General features: G+C 36.9%; 1 protein-coding gene across 2 annotated transcripts; it reads right to left on the bottom strand.

Moving 5' to 3' along the window:
- Positions 1 to 761: 761 nt before the first annotated feature.
- Positions 762 to 26,213, bottom strand: mlxip (MLX interacting protein). 2 transcript variants are annotated; one of them, XM_065284471.2, is made up of 17 exons: positions 25,708 to 26,213; positions 21,723 to 21,829; positions 21,546 to 21,631; positions 21,376 to 21,465; positions 21,162 to 21,203; positions 20,195 to 20,435; positions 20,026 to 20,115; positions 17,424 to 17,518; positions 16,748 to 17,270; positions 15,021 to 15,112; positions 13,488 to 13,605; positions 13,280 to 13,392; positions 12,945 to 13,052; positions 12,732 to 12,859; positions 6,975 to 7,098; positions 5,950 to 6,079; positions 762 to 1,616 (listed from the first exon to the last, which is right to left on the bottom strand). In XM_065284471.2, the coding sequence occupies exons 1-17, from the start codon at positions 26,019 to 26,021 to the stop codon at positions 1,495 to 1,497; spliced, it is 2,523 nt and encodes an 840-aa protein (XP_065140543.1). In that variant the 5' UTR covers positions 26,022 to 26,213; the 3' UTR covers positions 762 to 1,494. The 2 variants fall into 2 exon arrangements, with proteins under 2 accessions (XP_065140543.1, XP_065140546.1); XM_065284474.2 differs by having other exon boundaries at positions 20,195 to 20,366.
- Positions 26,214 to 26,254: the final 41 nt, after the last annotated feature.

The raw sequence follows: 26,254 nt of genomic DNA, 5'->3' as shown, positions 1-26,254 counted from the left end.
TAAGGCATAATTGTCATCGTTTTGCTAGATAAGACCCTTATGCCTCGTTTGGGATCGTTTATAGTCCTTTAAACCTCCGTGGAAAAAAACTGATAAGTGTTGAGTTAAGTATTAAATGTTGGGCTCTATTAAAGTCCATTAAAATGAGAAAAATCCTGCAATGTTTTCCTCAAAAAACATAATTTCTTCTCGAATGAACAAAGAAAGACATCAACATTTTGGATGACATGTTGGTGAGTAAATTATATGGATTTTTCTTTTAAGAAAATGGACTATTCCTTAAATTTGTAGCAATACATTGTATGGGTCAAAATTATTAAATTTGTATGCCAAAAATCATATCGTAAATATATATAAAAATGTATTTATCATTAGTAATCTGTGTTGCTTGGGATTTCATTTGGACAACTTTAAAAGAGATTTACTCAATATTTAGATTTTTTGCACCCTCAGATTCCAAATATCGTCATATCCTAACAAACTGTACCATCAATGGTGTTTGGCTATTAGACGATAAGTATAAATCTCAAATTTCAATACAAATTACCCTTACGACTAATTTTGTGGTCCAAGGTAACGTGTGTTATATTGATTGCTCAAATTATGAACTCCTATATGAACCATACGGGATTGAATTTGAGTGAATTTGGCCCATTTCATAAATCCTTTAAATAACTTAATGCAATGAAAACCTTTACATGTGACCCAACTTGCAAACAAAGCTTTTACATAACTCCAGATGTCAAAGCCACTGCAAAGCATTAAGAGCCAAGAGTTGAATTTAATGAATACTCTTAAAAACAGACGTTTGACATTAAGACACATATGAACTCAAAATGCATGCATGCATAAACGATTATTCACTTGCTGAGGTACTGAAGCTTTACTCTTTACTCACTGTAAGGTGCATCACAAATTGTATGTAACTCATCCTGGGCTAACATAGTTCTGTTTTGGAGAAGTTTGTTGCGAATAATGCATTTTTTTTTTTTTTGCTAGACACACGCCTCAGGATTTAAAAGAAGTAAAAAATAACTCTAAATACATTGTAACACCACCTGAGGTACATTCAAAAAACCCGCAACAACTCATAATGAAATCTCATAAACAGAAAAAGCACTTCAGATATGACTGCTGTGTTCAACGATGGCTCATTAGAGGATAAGATCAAAACGTAGAGTCAAGTTGTTTTGTTTAACATCTAATGCAAAAGAAAAGTTCATAAAAAAAGGCATTAGGTACTTACCGTAAGATTTCTCAGTTTGTAACAGTGTTCTCTCTACATAGTGCAATGTACCTAAAGATCTCACATCCCAAAACACCTTTAATGAAAAGTCAAAGAATTTGTCGCCGCTTCCCATCAGCTGAGTAACAACACAGACCTGAGCACAGCACACGGTGTGTTAAAGGCATCACGTGTCTTCAAGGCTCACGAGGATGACACGTCTGGATAAAAGTTCTTCAGATCATCAAAACCTCCGAACGGTTGTTGGATTAAGGTCCTGAGGAATGTTTTTGGCTGTTGAGAGCGGCCTGTTTGGCCTCCTCAGGTAAAAGTGAGGGGTCTGTCAAGATGGAGGTGCTGGTGCAGAGCTGACGGAGTGTCCGGAGAACCACTGAAAATTTAAAAAGAACACAAAGAAACAGAATTTAACTATTAATATTTCAGGGTGATACTTTACTGCCTTATCAGAAACCGGAAGTCAGTGTATACACTTATGTTTGTAGGTTTCTTATTGGTAATAATAAATATGGGTCTTTAAATGCAATGATTGTTTGTGTATGGATACACAAAGATGGATCTATCTATCCATCCATCCATCCATCTATCTATACACACAAGTTTGTGCATTATTATTATGTATATATAAATGCACACACATTCATGAATGTATTTAAGAAACATTTATATATGTATATATATATTTATTAATAATAAATTATTATATATATTTTTATATATTCTATTTATATATAAATACAATTTCTTAAATGTTTATATATGTATGTGTGTGTGTTTAAATATACATTTACACACAGCACAAACTCATATATTATGCAAAAAATTACTTTTATTTTGCATGAGATTAATCTAGATCAGTCGTTTTCAAACTGGGGGCCAGGGGGTCGCAAGATGGTGCCAGGGGGGCCCCAGTTTTATGACATTTCATGAAATACATTAATTTATCATGAATTCAATGTAATTAAACCTAAAAAAATAAGGCTACTAACCAAAAGCAATACTTTTTTGTATAATTGAATGTTTTTTTATTAAAATGTTGAGTTTTAGAAAAGTTTTTTGTCACAAATTTTCTTTGGGGGCCGCGAAGGAAATTCGCGGTGGGGGGGGGGGGGCACACGCTGAAAAAGTTTGGGAACCACTGATCTAGATTAATCAATGCCCATATATATATATATATATATATATATATATATATATATATATATATATATATCTGGGTCATTCCTGGGATTCCGTTTTTGAAAGTGGTGGTTCACCAAAATGAATTGTTAAAAGCTTTTCATAATACTTTGGTATGTCCTTTATTATGAATACAAATAATTATTGCATTTAAATAATTTTTATAATTAAAAAAAAATCTTATTTCTGTCTCACAGCAAGCATTTTGTCCCTAAGGTTCTTCGCTGAATTTGTACTTGGAAAATAATTAATAAACTGTGCAAATTTTTTAGAAGATATTTCAAGATTTTTTTTATTATAAAAATTATTTAAATGCAATAATTATTTGTCTATAATTTTTGGCAACAATGCAAGTATTTATTTGTGTTCTTTGCTTTTGAAAAGAAAAATAATTAAAAATGCAAGATATGTGATAAAAAACAACTTATAAAGTTACGTCCCTCAGTCTAAACTTAACCCCGTCACGCCAACCATTCTCTGGCCATAATAATTTAGACTCCACCAATATGTGACACAATTTACAGGAAGTTGCATCTTGCAGCTCTCTTCAACAGCAAGGTGCAGAAGATGGTGAGTGATATCACACTTTTTTATTCATTTTTTGAGGTGTATTATAGTCAGGGAGGGTACTGTCAAGCTTAACAACTCAACCCCATCACATACAATTAAGATGGAAAATTATGACTTTTCAAAATGTTATTTTAATCCATACAAATCTAAAATATATTTATATATTTATGGCCATTTTTAACAAAAAGAACTCAACCCCATCACATATGTCATTGTTTCGGGGTTGTGAACTTTGTGACAGGGTTGAGTTATTCACTTAATTTAATTAATGATTTTAATTAAAAAAATTTAATTTCAGTAAATATATTATTACTAAAATCTTAACTCTTATTTTTGTTATAGATAAAATATTTGATGTAATGTGTCCAACAGGCATCCTAGTCAGAAATGGCACCCACATCAACAGCAGACAGGCTAAGGCAGTATTGTGCCTGCAGAGATGCTGACCCCAAAAAAAGGTCATTAACATGGCATTTTCTTTTGTAATGACCCACTGATTGTTACTTATCTTATTATGAACATTGATCTGCTGCAGTTTGGTTTTATGTTCCAGCACTGAGGAATGTTTTAGACACTAGTGCAGGACTACCACAATGGATAAAACAATCTGGAGAGCTACTTTTTTAGATAGTCTATTCAAAACGTTTTTGTTTTTCTTGTTGATTTTATTTTATTTGTTGATATGTTTTAGTATTGTTTAAAATGTTAACATACTAATATAAAAAATATGTAATAAATAAATATTACAATTGAGACTATTAATAGAATGTGTTTTGGCGGGCACCTCACAGACTAGTGAATTTACCTATTGTGCCCATTTGATAAAAGGTTGTGTTTAGTAATCTATTTTTGTTTTTTTCTTACCAAAAATATTTTAAAGTTACTAACCACCATACTGTCTGCAGTAGTTTTCTTTGTTTAAATTCTCACTGCAGTTCAGATAATAAAGTAAAAATGAAAAACTAAATAAGACTATGTCTTTATTACCTGGTTGCCTAAACTAAAATAGCGTTTTGTTTGAGTCTCATTTTCGTGTTAAACAAATACAAATTAAATGTAGGCCAATGTGTCCTTTCAACCCTGTTACAGTATTCAGCCCCATTACAGGATTCTCAACCCTGTCACATTAATATTTTTGAAAAAAAAAATAAGGAAAAAATTTAAGCATTTCTTGCTGATTATCCGACATTTTAAGGGCTAACACAGTAAAATTGTGGTTTTAGTGAAACATCTAAATAAAAAATTTTCTTACTAAAATAAAAATCTCTTTGAAAACCAAATTATGGATTTGAATTTTTTGTTTTTATAACCTTAAGATGCTATGTGAAAGTTTATCACAGAAAATATTGGTTTTCATTTTGTCACTTTCTGGGTATAGAAAACAAGTTTTTGCCAAAATTAGTCAAAATGGATTTAATCCCAAACTCTTTATCTGTTTTGACAAGAATTCATGCAGATAATCTGTTATGTATTAAGTGAATGTTTAGGAAAAAATCTGATGTGTAACATTATATTAAATCCTTGCATTACAGTAGATCTTAAAGCTGTCTGTCCCAATGTCAATCAAACAAAGAGAAAGAAAAAGTAATTTTTCCTATAGATATAGTTTTTGAATTTGTGTGTACCAAATCTGTTAGTTTTACCAGTGATTTTAAGTTATGGATGCTTTAACTAAATCTTTCTCAAAAGTAATTTGCTGATTCTATCAACTTCAAACAGGTGTAGCTCTGTCAATTTTGTCAGATTCCTAAAAATGATACATCGCTTTTTTAATAGAGAATGTCAAAATATAAATAACTCATTTTTGAAAATTTGCTCATTCCGACTCAATTTGCCAGCATGGGTCAAATATGTCTTGTAGATTTTTCATATACTTAAAAAGGGTATGTTTACAAATACTATGCATAACAAATGTTTATTTTGTTTCAACTATTTTCTCTCATTTTGTTTCTTTCACTGGTTTATATCTCATTTACTGTAATTACATTTGTGCTACATCAGCTTCATATCGACCCCACAGTATCTTAATATTGCTATCGGGCATAAACCCCACGTATCGGTTGATCACTACTTTCTATAGAAACTGCAGTGTGCAAGGTTTAATGTTTGGTCCTCATCTACCACGATACAAGCCAATAAGATAACAAAACCTACCGACTTGAATCTGACATAGAAAGTCACTCATCACTACCTTATCATACAACTGTCAAAATAAAAATCAAAGCATCTGCTGACTAATATTGTAAAGTTTTCAGCATTATTTGATATTTACACCAAGGGATGCACTGAATTTTCGGCAACCAAAAATTATTCGTCCAAAATTAGCAAAAAAACTAATTTTTGGACCAAGTGAAAAGTCCAAATAAATTTCACACTTTGATCACGTCTGATGATATTTTGATTGTGTTTGACGAGCGTTGCTTTTTTAAATTCACATTATAAACGACTCAAACTCATAGTGATTTTAGATTAATAAGGACTTCCTACTGAACACAGAGCCGTAGTACATGCACAAACTTTGCATGAAACACAGGAACGTATCCTTGCAATTCAGAATTGATTCCAGGCAGGTCTTTTTAATGGGGAACGTGACGCATCATCACAGCCCTAGTTTGAACTGGCGTACGCACGTTTCCAGCCCCCTTTTGTGCGTACACACGCTTTATAAATGAGACCCCAGGTGTAAGGCCCTATAATGACTACTGGAATGTTAAAAAATTTAATTGAGTTGAAATTAATATAGTAAAAAGGACTGTCTGAATGTAATTTGTGCAATGGTGAGAAAATTGGAAAATAATTAGAAATAAAAAAATATTCAGCTGAGTTTTTCATTTTATTCGGCTTCGGCAAAGAACTTCCCTTTTGGTGCATCCCTAATCACAACCTCTTTTAATCTTGCTTGATTTTTGCAGCACTGAAGTTTATTATATTGATATAAAGTGAATCCGAGCTCTTACTGGGTCTCAGGACAGGGAGAGCGCAGTAGCGGTCCAGCCACTGCATTGTGGTCTCACACAGCTCTGTGTGGTTGGTGGTCGACACCGTCCCGTTAAAAGACTCAAACAGAGGTTGAATGATGACACTGAACTGTGTCAGAGGCGTTAAAGAAAATAAGACTTGCCCAGTTGAAGAGTAAAATCTGTATTAACATGTGCAGGGCTGTCTAACACGTCATCTGATCTGAAGTGCCTAAAAAAATTAAACCGTTTTTATCCTAGACATGTAATTCTAGACTGACAACTCACTTTAAACTTGAGAAAATGTAAATAACAAGAACATTATCGAGATCGATTATGTCTTCAGTGTCTTTAAAGTGTAAATTATTACATGTTTTAACTCTTTCACCGCCATTGACGAGATATCTCGTCAATTAAGAGAAAACGCTTCCCCGCCAATGACGAGATTTTCCGTCTTTCCGCAATACCGCTATTATCCACCAGGTGCCCTTCCGCAACTTTTTAAACCCGGAAGTATTGCCCTATGGCAAGCGGCTGCATGTCCGTGTCTGTTTTAAAGATCGCTCTGAATGGGATCTCTATAAAAAGTCCGTCACAAAAATGGAATTATCTCTGCTTTTTGCTCAAAATGTGGTGTTTTTGCAGAAACCTACCCATATTCAAAAGGTGATTACAAAAGAACCACTTAAGGTAGGATGAAACTTTTTTTTTTTTTTTTTTTTTTTGAAAGCAGAGGGTCTGTGCTTTCATTTGGTATATTGTATGTTTATAAATTTAAAGAAGAACATTTTCTGGAAGGCATTCAACTTTGGTGAATATCATGAAAAACGCTGGCGCTGGCTGGCAACTTTTTAAAAAAACGCTGGCGGTGAAAGAGTTAAGGTAATAATTTAGGAAAAATCATGTTGGGGAATCCCTGTGTCCTCATCAAGTATCATGGACACCATTGTGAGAAGAATAACAATGCAGTGAACATAAATTAAAAGACAAAGCATGTCTTGAATAAATGTCTGATTAAAGGATACAATCCAAAATTTCCAGTTCTGAAGGGTTCTGCTCTTCACATAGTCCTCAAACTTTTCCTTCATATGATCAAAGCGATGACGTGTGACGGGAACTCCAGTGGCAGGCAGCTGCTCCTGGCATAAGCTGAAATACAAAGCAAATTATTTGCATAAATATATCGATAATAGTAGCTGCGTTTACATGGACAATTGTAATCGGTTCAAGTGTTCAATCCGAATGAAAATACTCCACGTAATCACATCATTTGGAATAAAAAGAAAAAAATATTTTTATAAAAATCCAATCGGTTTGAGAGGGGTGGTTTATACACTTTGTAATTCACTCAAAAAACATGTAAACACTTGATTGAACTGATAAATGAATCTGGGATGTTCTGCGAATGTACAATGAATTGGCGTAATGACGTATGATGCAAAGAACAAGCGTGTTGTTGAAGGAAGTTTAAATGATCCTAATCTCCTTCCAAAATCCTCTGTGAAGTAATACGAGACAGCGTTGTCTGGCCAGTAACAAATTTATACTCTGATCCACAAACACGCTAGGTGAAGTTGGAGCGACTCAGTACAAAGGAAAACTGTGGTCGCGGTCGGTCTCTGGAGAGGTTTTTGATGCTCAATAAATATAATCAGTACGGCTCAAAGTTCCGTGTGCTCGTTGTTTATTAATTATGACTTGAAATAAAGGCACAACGATTTAAGGAGGATGGCTTGTATTAGGGAATCGGGATGCAACCAAAATTATTTAGCCGAAAATAACAAAAAACAAATTTTCGGTGTTCGGCCAAGCAAGTGAAAAGGCAGAATACATTTTAGCGAACAATGACGTCTTTGATAACGCGATCAAATAGCAACCAGCGCTGAGTGAGAGCCACGCAAATGCAGCAAACATGTTGGTAAGCATTCTAAAGTGTCAGAGAAAGACGCAAAAACATACAGCATTACAAGTTTTCTTTATCATTTAAAATCGAGACATTTCAGTTTTTGAAAGATATAATATTAATTAAATAATTACTTTTAAATATGTAAAATATTTTATTTAAATAATCACAACAATGTGTGAAAATTATTTCATAAACAAATGAAACGCTATGATAGGATTTATCAATCAGAATCTGTGTCCATGTAAACGCAGCTCGTGATAAAAGTCCCTTTCATGTCTTTACTGGTAAATAACTGGCAAATTGCAGTTAACAGATCATGTGCGAACAGAACTTTTCTGGTAAATCAATGCTGCCAATTTACCAGTAAGAGAGGTTGTAAGATTACCAGTAATTTACTGATAAGCCCTATGTGTGAATGGAGAATAACCCTTTAACTGCCTGGGTTTCATATTCATAGCTGTGAATGATCGGAAATTGATATTTCTCAGCAAATAGCACATTCTGACTACAGAGATGGATGATCTGAAAACATTAGCTTAGCTTTTCTACTTTTACCATAAAGTGATAAATCAACCATTTGGTAAAGCACGTTTTTAAAGCATCATTAAAAACATACTAAAGTTTTTTCATGCCACGAAGTAACATCATTTTGTTATATTTAATATTGATATTACAGCGTAATATGTCAAAAAATATGTTTTCCTTACAAAATTTCACCAAGAACAGTTTACATGGCAGAAGTGATTTCTTTGTCTCTGACATCAATCTAAGAAGAAATGTTGTGACACACATTTAAGGAAGGGCACACCTAAAGTTAACATCAACATCTCTTCACCAAAGTTGTTTAAAACACCATCTATTTGCCAAATTGCTCGCGTCCTTTGCAAACCCTCTGTGAAGCCTAATGTGTACAGTACTGCTGTTCAAGACGCAGGTTGCGACTCTTCCCCAGTTCAGTTCCATTTGAAGTGACCTAATGCAATGTTGTTTGGTCACAAGCAGGTGCATGACTGTCAGCGTTCGCCACAGAAGTAAAAAACACAAAATTTTACGACCCCCTGCTCTTTATTTTTGTGTAGTATGTGTTCTTCCCTCTCTCTGTAGTGGCTGTCCATTTGGAAGGGGGTGGAGACCAATTATCAACGTGCGCGTGTACATACGTGCATGCACACGTGCGTGCCCACATACATTCTATAACCACCGCGGTGAATTGGTGCATTACCACAACAGTGGTAAAATACTGCCATCGTCATAGCACTAGTATGAACAGCACATATTTGCATTTACAGGTGAAGTAATTCTAGTGATGCACCGATGTATCGGCCGCCGATATTTATCGGCCGATATTTGATGAATTTGAAACCATCGGCATATCGGCAGTAGCACGAGAAAGGCCGATACCGATTGTTTATTAATTAACTGCATAAAGAAATCCATTATATGTAAAAAAAAAATGAGTTAATGTTGTTAACTCTTTCCCCGCCATTGACGAGATATCTCGTCAATTAAGAGAAAACGCTTCCCCGCCAATGATGAGATTTTCAGTCTTTCCGCAATACCGCTATTATCCACCAGGTGGCGCCCTTCCGCAACTTTTTAAACCCGGAAGTATTGCCCTATGTAGGCCTGTCGCGATAAACGATAAATCGATTAATCGCACGGTAAATAAAATGAGCTCGATCATTTTTTTAGGCCGCGATAATTCACATTTGCATGCTTGTTTGTTTTCCTTGTCTCTCTCTCTCTCTACCAAAGAGACTGGATGACCGCTCCGTGCAACGAGTGACAAGGAGTGAACCCTCGTCAGTCATTTGTCAGTCGCATGATCTGTGTGGGGAGGGGGGACTCCTGGCGTAGCCTATCACAGTAGGAGTACTGAGGAGGATGAGAGCCGCGTGAGAAGTGTAGCAGGAGAAAACACTAGTTAAGACGAGAGTTGGAGAAAAAGATGGATTTACTAGAGGCTGTTTACACTTGTCATTAACATGCGTTTTTATCGATCGGATCACAATGTTTTACGTCTTTTCTGACTTTTCTGACACAAGGTGAACAGTGCTATTTTAGCCTTTCATTGATAAACTAAAGCGGGTGATCTCCGCAGTTTCATTTTGCAAGCGTGTGAAAGTTGCGCGATCTTATTTCATCAATTGCGCTGAAAATTCAGAGAAAGCTCTAACATATAAACGTACAAAATACTGTGCAGCATGTATACTTGCTAAACAAGCAGCGGACTCCGACATAATATTAGTTTGCGTCCATATAAACTCATAATTACTCCCCCACCGTCTCACGGACCGTCCCCTCACAGTATTCAGCACAGAAGCGGTCGAAAGTGGACAAAAGAGACGGATTTAAATACCAGGTGTAAATGTGATATGTCTCTCTCGTCCACTTGTGATCTGATCAAAAACACATCTTGATACCAAGTGTAAACAGCCAAGTTTCAAAACCAAATGCTACAGCTGCGCTGTGGGAGTACTTTGGATTTAAACCTAATGACCGAGGTGAACCACTAAACCTGAACGAGCCGTTATGTCGCATTTGTGGTAATAACGTAGCACTTAAAAGTGGCAACACGACAAACTTGCATATGCACCTAAAACGCAATCATCCTGTTATTTTGTTCATTTCTTGTGGATATTTAAAATGTCTTCCAGTTCCAGTATTACTTATTGTTTAGAAATAAAAGTTTATAGATCTTTGAAAAGGTGTATCTGCATTATTATAATGGTCCCGGAGCATCAATGTTATCGCCTATCGCGATAAATTCCGAGGCAATTTATCACCTAGCAAAATTTGTTATCGTGACAGGCCTAGCCCTATGGCAAGCGGCTGCATGTCCGTGTCTGTTTTAAAGATCGCTCTGAATGGGATCTCTATGAAAAGTCCGTCACAAAAATGGAATTATCTCTGCTTTTTGCTCAAAATGTGGTGTTTTTGCAGAAACCTACCCATATTCAAAAGCTGATTACAAAAGAACCACTAAAGGTAGGATGAAACGTTTTTTTTTTTTTTTTGAAAGCAGAGGGTCTGTTCTTTCATTTGGTATATTGTATGTTTATATATTTAACTCTTTCACCAGCCAGCCAGTGCTTTTCATGATTTTCACCAAAGATTAATGCCTTCCAGAAAATGTTCTTCTTTAAATATATAAACATACAATATACCAAATGAAAGAACAGACCCTCTGCTTTCAAACAAAAAAAAAACCGTTTCATCCTACCTTTAGTGGTTCTTTTGCAATCAGCTTTTGAATATGGGTAGGTTTTTGCAAGAACACCATATTTTGAGCAAAAAGCAGAGATAATTCCATTTTTATGACGGACTTTTCATAGAGATCCCATTCAGAGCGATCTTTAAAACAGACACGGACATGCAGCAGCTTGCCATAGGGCAATACTTCCGGTTTTAAAAAGTTGCGGAAGGGCACCTGGTGGATAATAGCGGTATTGCGGAAAGACGGAAAATCTCGTCATTGGCGGGGAAGCGTTTTCTCTTAATTGACGAGATATCTCTTCAACGGCGGGGAAAGAGTTAAATAAGAACATTTTCTGGAAGGCATTAAACTTTTGTGAAAATCATGAAAAACGCTGGCGCTGGCTGGCAACTTTTTTTAAAAATGCTGGCGGTGAAAGAGTTAATAAAATAAATGCTGAATAGCAAAAACCACCTTTTAAGGTTGTCATGCTGTCTTATTATATTTTTTTTAGCTTAATTTGTGCCTCTCTTATTATGTTGGTCAGTTGAATGTTAATAAGATCAAATCCATGTTCAGTAAAAATAACTTGATGCAGAAATAAACTAGCTAATAGACCAACTGTATAGTATTGTATACAAGTGTTTAATATCGGTATCGGACAGAAGTTGTCTGTTTAAATCGGTATCGGCCTAAAAAAATCCTATCGGTGCATCCCTAAGTAATTCTGGTAAATTCATGGTAATATACGTCCAAACATATATGGAAATTACTGTGTGAAAGAGGCAATTGTCTGATGGAAACCTCAAATCTCTGTTTTTGGTCATTTTTGCATTTTTTTTATTAATCATATTAAACCCCTTTAGATCTGTGTGTGGGTTCTGTGAATATTTAACAAATTAAAAGTATTATTAAGTAATAAAACCTTGATCCATCTCGATGCACCTGGCTATAATCACGTAGCTCACACTGTTGTGATGGTACGATAGACAAGTGAAGTCACAGACCAAACTAATCAATAATGACATATGTTACCATTGTCATAATCGACTATTATCGAATATTCGATTGATTGTCACAGCCCCCATTTATAACATGAGATTATAATAATACAATGACACAGGCAAATGTCTGGTCATACATAAAACCACAATATAAACTTTAACATGCAAAGCCTCTTGTCCACTTGCAATTTGAGTATCTTGTATTAGAAACTGTTCAAATTTGTTGCTTTGAGTACAATTCTCACCTTATGGCAAAGAACTCTCTAAGAATTTTAAATTACAATTGTTGCTCTCCCCAAAGATGTACAAGGCTATAAGATCAGTAACAACCTGAAACTGAGTTACAGTACAGTGGCCAGGGTCAAACAGAGCAACATCACTCGCAAAAAGACACGTAAGGGTCGATTCGAAGAAGTTGAGTCCTTGTGCTGTGCATCAGGTGCAGAAGCTGGCTTCAAAAACAGACGCATGAATGCTGTAAACATTGCTTTACAGGTTGCATAAGTAAAAGGTCAGATTGTCAGTGCTTAGACCATACGCAACACACTGCAACAATTCGGTACTCACTTTTGTTGCCAGCTATTTTGACAAGTTATTTTCAGAGGACTGTAATACAAGTAGCACATTGACTACTCTTAAATAAATATAAACTAAAATAGTTTATATAATGACTCACTTTATAGACGTGTTGAGGTCTTCAATCTCCTCTCTTAATCTCTTTGTCTCTTCCAGCAGCTGTTGTCTCTCCAACTGTAACTTGCTGATGTATTCAACGGTCTTCTGAAGTGTGGCCGCGTTACTGATCTAAAAACAACAACCACACAAACTCAAAATATCGAAATTTTTTATAACTGGTCTTTGTGATTTAAATAAATGAATAAAAAGTTACACTTGATTGTGGTTTAAGAGTGGGCACCAGACCACACAGCGTCTTAAAGCAGACGTTGATGGTAAATCTTCTCTTCTGCTCAGCTGATATGTGACTTACTCTCCGACTCTGTAAAACAAAAACAGATTATGCACGCTTTATTTAATATCATTAAAATGATTGAAAAACATTACTTTTATCATTATCAGCAGGTATATATTACAATATAACTAAATGTAACAAAAGTACTTTACAGCAAAGTTACAACACCGTTGACGGCTTTAACAGTTTTTAAAAAGAATGATACATTTTTTTATTTAGCAGATTGCCACGGATTCCAATCTTGTGTTCAGTACCTGACTGCATTCACTTTTAGCCAAACCCGTGCTGCTGTTGAGAGGTGACTGAGGGCTCGGCACCTGTTCTGCTCCTAAAGGTGACCCTTGACCTGACACCCGTCCATCAAGTGCTATAAAAAAACAGGAACACTTTTGAGTTTGGTGAAACAAAAGAGCTTAAAAAGACATTTCAGCACAAATGTAAAATGGTTGAGATAAATCTGACCTGTCGCAGACTGTGTTGACGTTTTACTGTTGGACACGGTTGAAGTGCTTTCCTCTTTGGGCACGATAAGTTGAGGAGACTTCTGGGTTTGAGGAAGAATGTGGAAACCAGCAGAACCCTGGGGGATGTGTGAAGATCTTACAGTTTATCAAAATGCATGCATTGATTGGTTTAAAAAAATGAATTATTTACCAGGACTGGGCAGAATTCTGAATTGAACTCTTTCCCCGCCAGCATTTTTTAAAAATATTTTTTATGATTTTCACAAAAGTTTAATGCCTTTCTAGAAAATTTTCTTCCTCAAATATATAAACATACAATATATCAAATGAAAGAAAAGACCCTATGCTTTAAAAAATGTTTTTATCCTACCTTAATTTGTTATCTTTTTATTACCTCTTATATAGGTAGGTTTCTTCAAAAATTCTGAATTTTGAGTTAAGATAATTCAATTTTTGTGACTTATTAAAAGCTTTCATTTAATTTTGTTTGAAACTTGAGCTGTTATAATGAATCTGCAAACTATTATACACCTTTTGTGCGAACAGTAAAGGCTTTCGTTAATGTGTTTGATGGGTCTGCACGTGACGCAGTGGTAAACATGAGGAAACCTCTCATATGTCATCTATTAGCTGACGGCAGTAAGTGTATGTTTTTTACCATAGTAAACTCGAATGGCGTCTAAATATCACAGTGGTTAAATGCATACACGGGGGCGCGCATCATCTACGCTGAGCGTAGTTTCAGATGGTGCAATAGGCGTAAATATTTTTCACAATGTTGGACGTAGCTAAGCCCGACGTAGGACTATTACACCTAACTTCTTAACGTCCGGCTAGTGCAACCGGCCCTTGGTTATTTGCACATGATTAAACATGAGTATTTATGGTGAGAAAACAAAGCTTTTTTGAATTTTTTTTTAAATGGGGATTGGGGGTGCGCCAACCCGGTTGGGACATAGAAGGGGGTGCGCCACCTAGTGGATAATAGGAAACACGGATTGCTGCAAAAACTCGTCATTGGCAGGGAAAGAGTTAAGGATCGAGAAATTCACTAAAACTCAGTCACACTTCAAAACATCATCAGTTTACCATAAAAACAAGTTTTCTATTTTGACCATTTCATTTTTTTGAAATATGCTTGCTGAATGAAATTTCTTTCCTGTGTTGATGGACTTCCTATTATAACAGGAAGTTGAAAATGACACATATAAAGGGGTAGCTCACAGATGTGACCGATAAAGTCCTATTTGAGGAGACCTCTGGGTTTGAGGAAGAATGTGCATTCATTAAAGCATTCAAAGCAGTTACTGTGTATATATACAGTATACATATATAAATCTCATTTTTCAATTTCTTTCAAATTTCTTTTTTGAATGGTAGTCCTATCTACCATTCTTGCTGGGGTGTAGCAACCATTTCTATACCTACAGTATGTTATATAAACATTTAGGTCTGTTCTAGATTTAATTTCAACCCTGGTGTTTATACAGCCTGTTGGTAAAAGTATAGAAGAAAGAAACTGAAAGCTTACACAAGGTATACTGGGCGAGGCGAGGACCATACCAGTGGTGGAGACAACATCATTGTTGAGGGACGGAGTAACAATAACAGCGCTTGTAGGACCTGTGGATGATGAAGACAAGCATCAGGTCCAACAGTGTTGTAATGATTAAGTTTCTACTACACATAATTTTTTTTTATCACATCTTTAATGTGTCTTTGTATCCACTCAGTTTTTTACATTGCTGTTGGGTGACTTTATGTCACTCATTAGGTTTGCTTTTGTTGAAATTCAACAGACGCTGGACAGAAATGATTAACGCCAAAACTGGAGTGGTCTCTTAATATTTTCCACGACTGTATATTAGATGTGTAAAGTACAGTTTCGATACAGGACAGAGTAGACTTGTTTTAAATGTTTTAATTTCTCCCCCCTAACTGTACTGAAAATATAAAATAAAAATGATTAATATAGAAATATACCCACAGTCTCTCAAAGCATCCTTTATTTGACCGAAAGTCACACACAGGTGGTGGATTGATGCAATACCTATCCTGGCCTGCAGGAGGTCCGTAAATAGCAGATAAATGGGATCAACAGGGTAATGCCACAAGTAAAAACTCCATCATGGTAGAATTGTATATATGAGATCACTTCCTGACTTCTTCGCAAAGTCTCTCTTTGTGGATGTAGCTTGCACGCGTTCCAGTCTGTTTTGTTTATGCAGTTTTTCAAGTTTGTTTAGCAAAGCAGCTAAAGGCTAATTTGTTTTTTCATTTCACTGTGCTACTTTTCCATTGCTTTTCTATGTAAATGTACTAGACGGACGTGTTTGACCTTATAAAAACATAAATGTGAATATAAACACTTTCCAGTCAGTTTTATTTATGCAGTTTTTCATCGTCTACCTTGTGAATCGACGCCTCCCAGGGCACGGTTGCCACCTTCTGAATAAACCAATAACTGCAAGAAAATTAAATACGCATGTCTGGCATTGCGTGTACAGTACGCCTACTATTCTGATGTGAAATTTGAGTAACGCGCACGTTACGCTGACCCTCCCAAACGTGTAATACGTGAACATGGGCCTTACGGCGTAAGCGTTGACGCTTCCCATTCATTTTTAATGGGTGACGTCAAGTGTTGGCGAACTGAAATTGTGGATCCGTCGGCGCCGCATCAGTGCCGTTGCTCGCGGCAGAAGTTGAAAATTTCTCAACTTTTCAAGCGGCAACGCGTGCGTCAGCCAATCATATCGCCTTATGCAAATAACCTAGGCAGAGCCAGCCAATTACGTTTATGGAAGACCGGAGCTTGTGTTGCGGCCACAGTGATTGGCTGTTGGCCACGCTTCAGACAAGCCTTCCGTTAAGCGTTAACGCTTATGCCCCGTGTGAATGTACCGTTAGCCTATTATCAAGGATTCAGTTCAACAAAACCCTTCAGAAATGACTAGGGACTCCTGCTGGATTTGCAGCCGCTTAATTCATCCCCAAAAATAAACTTGACATTTCAAATAGGCACTCCAACAGCGCTCCCATTCCTCAAACAGACTGGGAAACGGTGCTCAGGTTACAAGGTGGTAGAGACTGACCTTACCTGCTATTAATTTGTCATACATTCAATCCTTGCAGATAAAAGGCTAGCCCATCTGTTTATTAGATATGATGCAGATTTTCATTTATTTTATGATTTGTTTAACTTTACTTTCACATGATAGACTTAAATTCTGATTCTGATTAAAGAGAGTCACAAACCTGTGAGAATAAGTTGAGAAGATGGCAGCCGATTGGCCGGAATGATCGGCCTCTGTGCATGTCTGCTCTTTTTGTTAGAGGCGGGAGGGAGGACGGGTTTCGGTAGTGCAAAGTTTAGGGGCTTTGAGACCCCAGACTGAGGAGATGCTGTACTGGGCATCTCAAAGTTTGACCTGAAGGAAGTGGCAGCATCAGTGGGAGTCACGGTGGAGGGGGCGCTGTGCGTAATGACGGATGGAGGTGCAATGTTTGGGGTGGGCTGAGGGGCGGGAGTTTCTGTAGAAACACCTGGACACTGTGAATGGTGGGGTCCTGGAGAGAGAGGCGGAGCTGTTGGGGGGATGACGGTATTGTTCACTTGTTCTGTGAAGAGAGGCATGAAACTCTGTTGGAAGGAAGGGCCAACAGAGTTATCAGTGTTCTGATTGGCTGCTGAGAGATGGCTGGGCAATGGTACAGAGGTGATGAGGCGGTAGTCCAATGGTATTGTAGAAAGCTCAGTGGAGAGAGGATGTAAGGGCGCCTAGCAAACAAACAGATGTTAGGATACTGCAACTCATCTTTACTTTTGACAGTGTGATATTGTGGAGAGTTGTGTTGTTATTAGGATATAACTGCACAATCACAACAAGAGCATGCTCTACGAACGTGTGTATCCACAGTGAGGATGCATTACCTGTGTTTGGGAACTGCTGCTGGTTATAGGGGTGACAGGTAGGGCAGTGGGGGAAGTGGAGGGGAAGGCAGGTGGACGCAGGGTGTGAAACAAATCTGGTTAAACAAAACACATTTGGAGTATGTCTTAGGTGTACCCTTGTGTTCATACATTTGCATATACAATATTTGGATACAAAATTTGTTTCTTCTGATCTAAAAAAGTTACTAAAATAGTGAATTATTTGTTAGGGAGGTCACATTTCGAGCTGTGGTGTTGTAAAGCTTTACATTACCTTTCAAATTGCTTTGAAATAAGAAAATACAGCCAAAAAAAAAACATCAATATTGCAAAAAAGTTTGTAATTTTGGCACGAGGTGATTTTACAGGGAATTTCGAAAAAGGATTGTATCCCAAAACTGCAATAGAAATTCATATCACCTAATATGCGTAAAACAACTCATGTGAGTGTGCTCTTTTAACCTCCCGAAAAAACTCAAACAAAGTTGGTCCCAAATAAGCAGAAATGCATTAGTTGCCATTTAATGCTTGGAAAACATGCATGCATCTCCTCCTGTTACTAAGCTTGCACATCAATATCACAAAAAGATTGTCACAAGATTATTCTTTAAAGATGCAAAGTCTTGTAGTATAAACTCCCAGAACCCTCAAACTTTGCCGCTACCAAATACAATGGGCTTTCATTGCCATTAATGCCCTTCAAATTGCTCAAATTTAAATTGAAAATCAAAACTATGTCCTTTGGAAACCGGTCAATATCGCAAAAAAGTTTGTTAGGCTCGCATGAGGTGATTTTACAGGCAATTCAAAAAAGTAATATATATCACAAAACTGCAATGGAAACAATGCCGCTCCCAAATACAAGGGGCTTATATTGCCATTAAAAGAAATCACCAGATTTTTTCAATATTTTACGATGTTCTTACCTCAATTTAGACAAATTAATACATGCCTATCTTTTTTAAATGCGTGCATTTATTCTTTGTACAGCGCGTTCTTAATGTGTTAGCATTTAGCCTAGCCCCATTCATTTCTTAGGATCCAAACAGGGATGAATTTAGAAGCCACCAAACACTTCCATGTTTTCCCTATTTAAAGGGATAGTTCGGCCAAAAATGATATTAAACCCATGATTTACTCACCCCCAAGCTGTCCGAGTTGCATATGTCCATCGTTTTTCAGACAAACACATTTTCGGATATTTTAGAAAATGTTTTAGATCTTTCAGTTGATTAAATGTAATGTTATGGGGTCCACGACCTTCAAGTCCAAAAAAAGTGCGTCCATCCTTCACAAAATAAATCCAAACAGCTCCAGGATGATAAACAAAGGTCTTCTGAGGGTAATCCGCGCTGTGTTGTTATAGAAATATCCATATTGTAAACTTTATAAACTAAAATAACTACCTTCCGGTAGCGCCGCCACCTTAGTCACGTCCGCATTCAGGATGAGAGCTTACGCAGCCTACGGAGGCTACTCTGCTGCTGCTCTGTGCCCCCGCCCTCCGAATTTGTCATACGTCGAAAAGTGCGTACACTACGCTAATACTCTCTCCTGAAAACAGAGGAGTCTAAGATGATGGCGCTACCAGAAGGTACTTATTTACGTTAATAAAGTTTACAATATGGATATTTCTACAACAACACCGCGCGGATTACCCTCAGAAGACCTTTGTTTATCATCCTGGAGCCGTTTGGATTTCTTTTGTGAAGGATGGAAGCACTTTTTTTGGACTTGAAGATCGTGGACCCCGTAACATTACATTTAATCAACTGAAAGATCTAAAACATTTTCTTAAATATCCGAAAATGTGTTTGTCTGAAAAACGATGGACATATGCAACTCGGGACAGCTTGGGGGTGAGTAAATCATGGGTTTAATATAATTTTTGGCCGAACTATCCCTTTAAAGACTGTTACATGTTGGCACAAAATAAAACGCTGCAATTTTTTAAGTGGAAAAAAAATGAGAACTAATTGTATGGCGGAAGAGCACTTAGTTTGCATCACTTGGACCTCAGGCGCAGTAATATTGATGAAGTTTTAAAAATCGCCATGTTTTATTTTGTGCCACCATACTTACTTTTGTAACTACTCATGTAATAGTCTTTATATAGGGGAAAACATGGAGGTGTTTGGTGGCTTCATAATTCATCCCTGTTTGGATCCTAAGGAATGAATGGGGCTAGGCTAAATGCATTTACGACAGCCGTACAAAGATTAAGTGCACGCATTGAAAAAAGATAGGTATGTATTAATTAGTCTAAGTTGAGGTTAGAATGTAGTAAAATATTGAAAAACTGTGGTGTTTTCCTTTATTGGTTGGATAACATGCTTGCCAGTGCGGTGACTACGATATAAGCAAACCTACCCATATCTGTTAGCATGATTTCTGGAATGATTTATTGCAAGAGGAATAAAGGATGTTTTAGTCACATATCATTGATTAATAAAAGCGCTGCCATCTTGCAATCGCTTTTAATCAGCATTTAGAAAATATCGCAAAAGTTTAATCTGTAATGGAAACCAGGCTTTTGCATTTTAGTGCAATGTTCCCGCTTGGTTTTATAAATAGACCCGGTTCAGCTGAAGTGTGCTTTTACCTTGCAAAGGTTCAAAGGTGTCCATGAAGTCCAAATTGGGCTGCAGGGGAATAAGGCCAGGCTGGATCATATCTGCATTCCCTGCATGAGCTAAGAGGACCACAAGATTTTGGGTCAGTCAATCTCACTCTCGTGTGAACCCATTAACAAACCTGATTTTATCTCTCACCAATTTCTCTAGGATTAGGCCAGGCCACAGGCTGATGCGAGGCCAGCGTGGAGAACAGCGTGTCTGAGAATTCAGACATCAGCACATCCATGTCGAAGAGCATGTCCATCTCCATGGGAACGGGGGAATCCCGACTCCTGCGGGAGTAGCGACGACTGCTGATGTCCTCGTCCTGGTAGAAGGGGATACGGCAGGTGTCTGGACACACTTCTCCAAAGAGTGACAACTGTTCCTCCGCTCCCTTTGGGAGGTCAAAATGCAACAAGCAGGCAAGGTCAAGACACACACTAAATGCTCGTGCGGACTAAAACGCTAGCTGTTCATCAAGCATATACAGTTTGTTACACAAACAGAACACTGGACACAATTTTATTCTTACAAATTAAAACGTTTTATCAAAAGCTTTTTACTTCAATTCTTAGAATAGAATTTGTAGACAAACGTAACAGATAGATATACTTAATAGATTAAGTTATAAAACGGGATTTTCAATGTAGTTAATACACACACTTTCAAGTATACATGCATACATGAAGTTTAAAAACATGCTATAATGCCTTTAAAAGTAGTTTGAGCAATGTCGAATATGTGCTGAGCTGTAACCTTGCAAACGATGGCTACTACGATCCCATTCACACATGCAATGCATAGATTGACCTTTCTGGTGTGAATTTACCATTTCTAAACATGTCACACATTTCATAAAGCAATCAAACAGAGTAACTAAACACACCACAACTGTTCACGCAGATTTGATAAAACTATAGTAAAATTATACATGCTGTCTTTTGAGTAGTGCAGAACTCTTTATAGGTGTGACCTGTATCATTAAACACTCACCATAAGTGCATATACACACAACACAGATGAAATAACATTGCTTCATGCATTGCTTTACCGACTGCAGACTATGTTTTAAAATGTAAATAAACTTTTCTTAGTTTACAATAAAATAAATGAGAATTACCGTGAGAAGGCTGGAAAGGTCTTCATCCTTGTGCCTCTGTAACTATATAAAATGAAATGTAATTATTGATACATTACAGTTGCATATATTGAACACGTGTATCAGCGAGCATCCTCACTGCTTACAGTAATATTATTTTATTATATTACATTATATAAAATCTTGATATTAAATGCACGTTAATTTCTTACACTTAAAAAAACCCTTAACCTACCCTTTTCTTAAAGTACGTTCTCCATTTATGATACTCTCTGATGACAATTTCAATTCTTCTTTTCCAATACTTCCCTTCTGTTGCTATCGCCTAGATAACAAAAGAGTTAGTATTATGATTTTACATTTAAAGCAAGTATAAAATATGTATGTTTCTTTTAGACTCCTCACCTCTGTTGGTCGATGGACTCCAGAGTCCATATTGCCATCCAAAGGTGTTACAAAATGGCAAACAGGATTCTGTCTTTTCTCTACATCTTCCAGAAAGATAAGCAACACAGAAATAAATAAAAAATGTCTACATTTAAACAATTCTGAGCAATATTCAAATCATCTTTTTAGTCTTACATTGCATGTACCAGGCTCGCCAGATAGCATTGTTCAGCCGAATCTTGTCCCTCCACAACAGCTTTAGTCCTTTGAAGTTTTTCCATTTCGGTGAAACTAACCTCCCACTTATAAACAAGAGACACAAATAAATGCCGGTCGGTGACTTAAAAATATGACAGCATGACTTCACATAATGATCCATTGATTTGCAGATAATTTCTTGTCCAAAGTAACAAAGCACAACCTTAACTGGGATGTCTAATGCTATTTCATGCATTTTGACTTATAACATTGTTAAAGAGTTGAATTCTCAATTTAACCTCCTAAGACCTGGTGTGTCTACGTACGTGGACTTCACTTTTTTTTTGCACCATGTTCAAAGAAAAAATATTTGGTTATTATATTTATTGGTTCTTCCTAACCCCAAAATAGCTGGAAGAAATCTGAAACAAAAAAGACAAATCAAAGTTCAGTTCTTAGGAGGTTTAGTATAGGCAAAGTTTCAAAAACCTAGTTGGACATATGACTGAGTATTTCTGTGCCGAATACACTCCATTAGGGTTCGTTTAAAGGTCACATAACACACAGTGTTCCTGGTAATCTCGTGTTAATCTTGAGTACCTATACAGCAATTCTGCATCCTTCATATCTCTGAAGAGTCTTTAGTTTTATCAGATTTACAAAAGACAGATCAGCTGTACCGCTAATTTCCCGGAAAAACCCGAGCTCCTGGAGGCGTACTGCAGGCAGAGCAAGTCGCAAGCAAACAACACACACGCAAAACATTATCTCGATATCTCTGGATATTATGATTCACTACATGTTTAAGTCGTTTATATTATACGCACTTACGAGACGCCGAAGGCCATGTAAAACACAGACATTTGATGCAGTTTTACTTACTGCCTGCGACTCATGACCTGGTTGGGACCACCCCATTTTAACAAAATCCAGCGTTAAACAAACACACACGCACAACTCGCTACCTCCAATAAACAAACTATAACCAGTGTTTCCATAATGCTGGGCACCCTGGTAAGCTGAACAAGCAAACCAACAACAACACATTTCTTTGGTGACGTTGATTTTGTGTCAGCTCTAGCTGTGTGTACATGCGTTATTCCGGTTAACGTGCCCATATAAGAACTTCCAGTGTACTTCCAGTTCACGCATAGAAATTGCCCATTAAAGAAATAAAGCAAGATTAAATCCCTCATGTTCAAAAAAATAAACTTTCCAAAATGTGTACAAACCCTGGCGAAGTGCATTCAGCAAAGATATACTCTTGTCATACTTCCAAGTGCTTTTTGACATTTGCTTATGTTAAGCATTAGGAATCTAACTATTTAATAGGGGTGGGATGATTAATCGCGATTCATACTAATAATACATGTCTGATATCGATTCTGAATAGCAGAGGCGATATTATGTAAAGCTTTTTCATGCGTTATGGCTCTCTGATCAGTAGGAAGTCCTTATCAATCTAAAATCACTGTGAGCTTGAGACATTTGAGTTATAAATGCATTTGAAAAAGCAACACTCGTCAAACATAACATTATAAATATTTTTGATCATCACTAAAATACTGAAAAGGTTTGATGAACAGTGATATAAATATACTTATAGGCATTTCGCTGCGCATGTAACTGGCTCTTCTTTTGTGGTGCATATCAAGTTTTTGCCAAGAGCGCCCCCTGATTTTTGGATGTAGCGTCATATCATATTATTCATTGAGATGCAAAGCAAGCAGAATCGCATGATGTTTCATTCCAGCCCTACTCTTTAAAGGCAGAGTGCACAATGTTTGAAAGCCAATGTTGACATTTGAAATCACCTAAACAAACACGCCCCTACCTTAATCTACAACTTACTGCTGATTGGCTACAAGTGTGTTTTGTTAGTTGGCCCGACTCCCTTTTCCAAAGCGTTTTTCAAACATTGTGCACTCCGCCTTTAACAGTGTAAATAAGTCAGACTGCATGAAATGAATTTAGTCCATCCCCATAAGTTTTTTTTTTTGGCCCTGTATGATGTCATAAAGGACGGAATTCCTTGTATGGGCATTTCTCCTGGAAGAGAATCAACCATAGTGAGAGCAAAGGACTTGTGTGAGAAGGATTTGTTGTTTGTTTTTAGTTCACAAAATCAACAATGACATCACAGAAGTGTGTTTTTTGGTCTTGAGGAAAATATTAACCTCGATTTTGTTTTGTCTTCACAAAGGACAAACACAAGAGCATTCTGTTCCAAATATTTGTCCCAAAACATAACATAAATATAATAAGGTTAAATGAAAGTCTTCATTCAACAGTACAGCAAATGTGAGGTTAACCTTTATTAGCAAAGAATTATGTCTACAGCAACATGCATGTTCAGCACTGATCTGTTTTTTTTAGCTGAAGCCTATGAAGAAGGATATCGGTCATGGTGCACTGACTCGAACAATCTTCAAATGGCTTTGCAGCCAAGTCCATGACTATCCACGGCATCTTATTATAGCAACAGATGCTAAACATGCATACATACGAAAAGCTCCTGTCCTGATTTAGCCAACATGCTCACTAGTGATTCATAAACATCTTTATATTTACAATGCAAGAGAGTGAACAATCTGATCAAAGACATCCCTTTGTTGTGGCTAAAAACTTTTAACCAAACCTTCGACCGCATTGTCTTTATTAGGAACATGATGTAAACACACAGATAAACGATAGCAGTAAGTACACTTGAGCTTATAAGTTTACATATCCCTTGCAGCAGCAGAATCTGTAAAAACATACAATTTGCAGTTCAAAATGTACATGGCCTTGGCTCTTAATGTATCGCGTTGCCTTCTTGAACATCATTGAATGTTTGCGTCTTTTGTAATAGTTGTGTATAATGCTGTCGATTTTCCTCAGTGTAAAATAAAAAAAGACTCTCAACATCACAGTCACTGTTGGAAAGGTTCAAATATGCAGAATATGCTGTAAAGGCAAAGATTGTGAAAAACCTGGAGGATTATTTGAGGACCACTGGACAGTTTAGATGCAAAGATGAGATCAATCACGTAACATTACACAGCATTATGAATCAAGGATGTATAAACATAACAGAGACTCAAAATAACCTAACATAAAAGAATAAACCAGCTTAATTTTAGGTGGGGATGTACATTTAGTTAATATTTCATCTTGCGAAACAAAAAATATCTGTTATGTTCATAATCAGGCCATAACACATATGCTGATTTTGCAACACTGTATGCAACATCATGACCTCAGCAGCTAAACCGGGAAGAGAAACCTAAAAGTGTTCCTGTACCTCAACTGATAGGGCATTGGGTTAGTAAAGCAAAAGTCATGGGTTTGCACCACAGGAAACACACACACACACACACACACACACACACAAAAATGTCCAGTCTTCTTGGGTTAAAAGCACCTGCCAAATGCATGAATGTAAATACACAACCTATATCCAACCCAATGTTTTCATACTTTATTTATATTTTGTGCACTAATTTGTCACACTTACAAAACTAATGCTTTTAAATGTCAGAGCTTTATTGCTAAAGTTGAGACAAAAATCTGCACTTATAACTCGTGACCTCCACAGGCTATAAAGTATATAAGCTATATATGAAGGCTACAACTAAATTACATTTGTTGTGACTGAATATGGCGTCAATATTAAGATTTAATAAACTCATTACAACTTAACGGTTAATCGTTTGAGTTCGCCACAGAACAAAGAAGTAACTGCGGGTACTTAAGAATGTTATTAAACGTTGGCAATAAAGTATAAATAACGTGTATTGAAAAACATCACAAAAGTTTGAGAAGTTAATTTACTAGCATGTTTTCACGTCTGGAGCGAGTGACTGAGAAGATGCTAATCAGGCTCCTGTTAGCTAGCAACTAGCTAGGCGTGACGTTTTCTTGGATGGTGGGGTTGTTTTTGTCTCAAAACTTGGTTGAAACTGAATCTAAATAAACTTATTTTGTGTGTTAAGCAGCTCACCTGTACGCAAGGGTCATACACTCGAAAAGTTTCGTCAGAGAAGCGTCGATGGACAGATGCGACGTGCTCGTCTTTCCGAAGTGATACGTCTGGCATGTTTGTTTATTGACGGTATCGAAATCGTATCCCTTCTTCGGTGGGTGATCGGTATGAGGAGAGGACACCATAAAATGACCACTGTGGATGATCTGCGACTCGCGGCCGTCCGGTTTCTTTAACACGACGATCGATTCTTCGGCATCGGAGTCGTCGTCCTGCTTGATCAACATCGCGGCGTGGCGATACTGGCGAATCTCTCGTGCAGCCATGGCCATAAGTTAAACTGTATGTGAAGTTAGGGTTATCGTTAGTCTGTATTATTGAATCGAGTTACACGATTTTAGTCATTATTTCAGCTTCTTCCCAGCGTTAGCATTGATGCTATAGCGTGAAACTTGTTTAGGTTCTCTGTGAACTCGTGGTAACCCGGATTCGTTGGCTATTGGTTGCTTCATGCGCACACCCACTTTACTCAACGCCCCGGAGAAACACAATACGGCCAACAACT

Source organism: Paramisgurnus dabryanus, chromosome 5 (assembly GCF_030506205.2).
Source record: "Paramisgurnus dabryanus chromosome 5, PD_genome_1.1, whole genome shotgun sequence".
NCBI classification, from domain to species: Eukaryota; Metazoa; Chordata; class Actinopteri; order Cypriniformes; family Cobitidae; genus Paramisgurnus; species Paramisgurnus dabryanus.
This window is presented reverse-complemented; position numbering and strand designations above follow the sequence as displayed.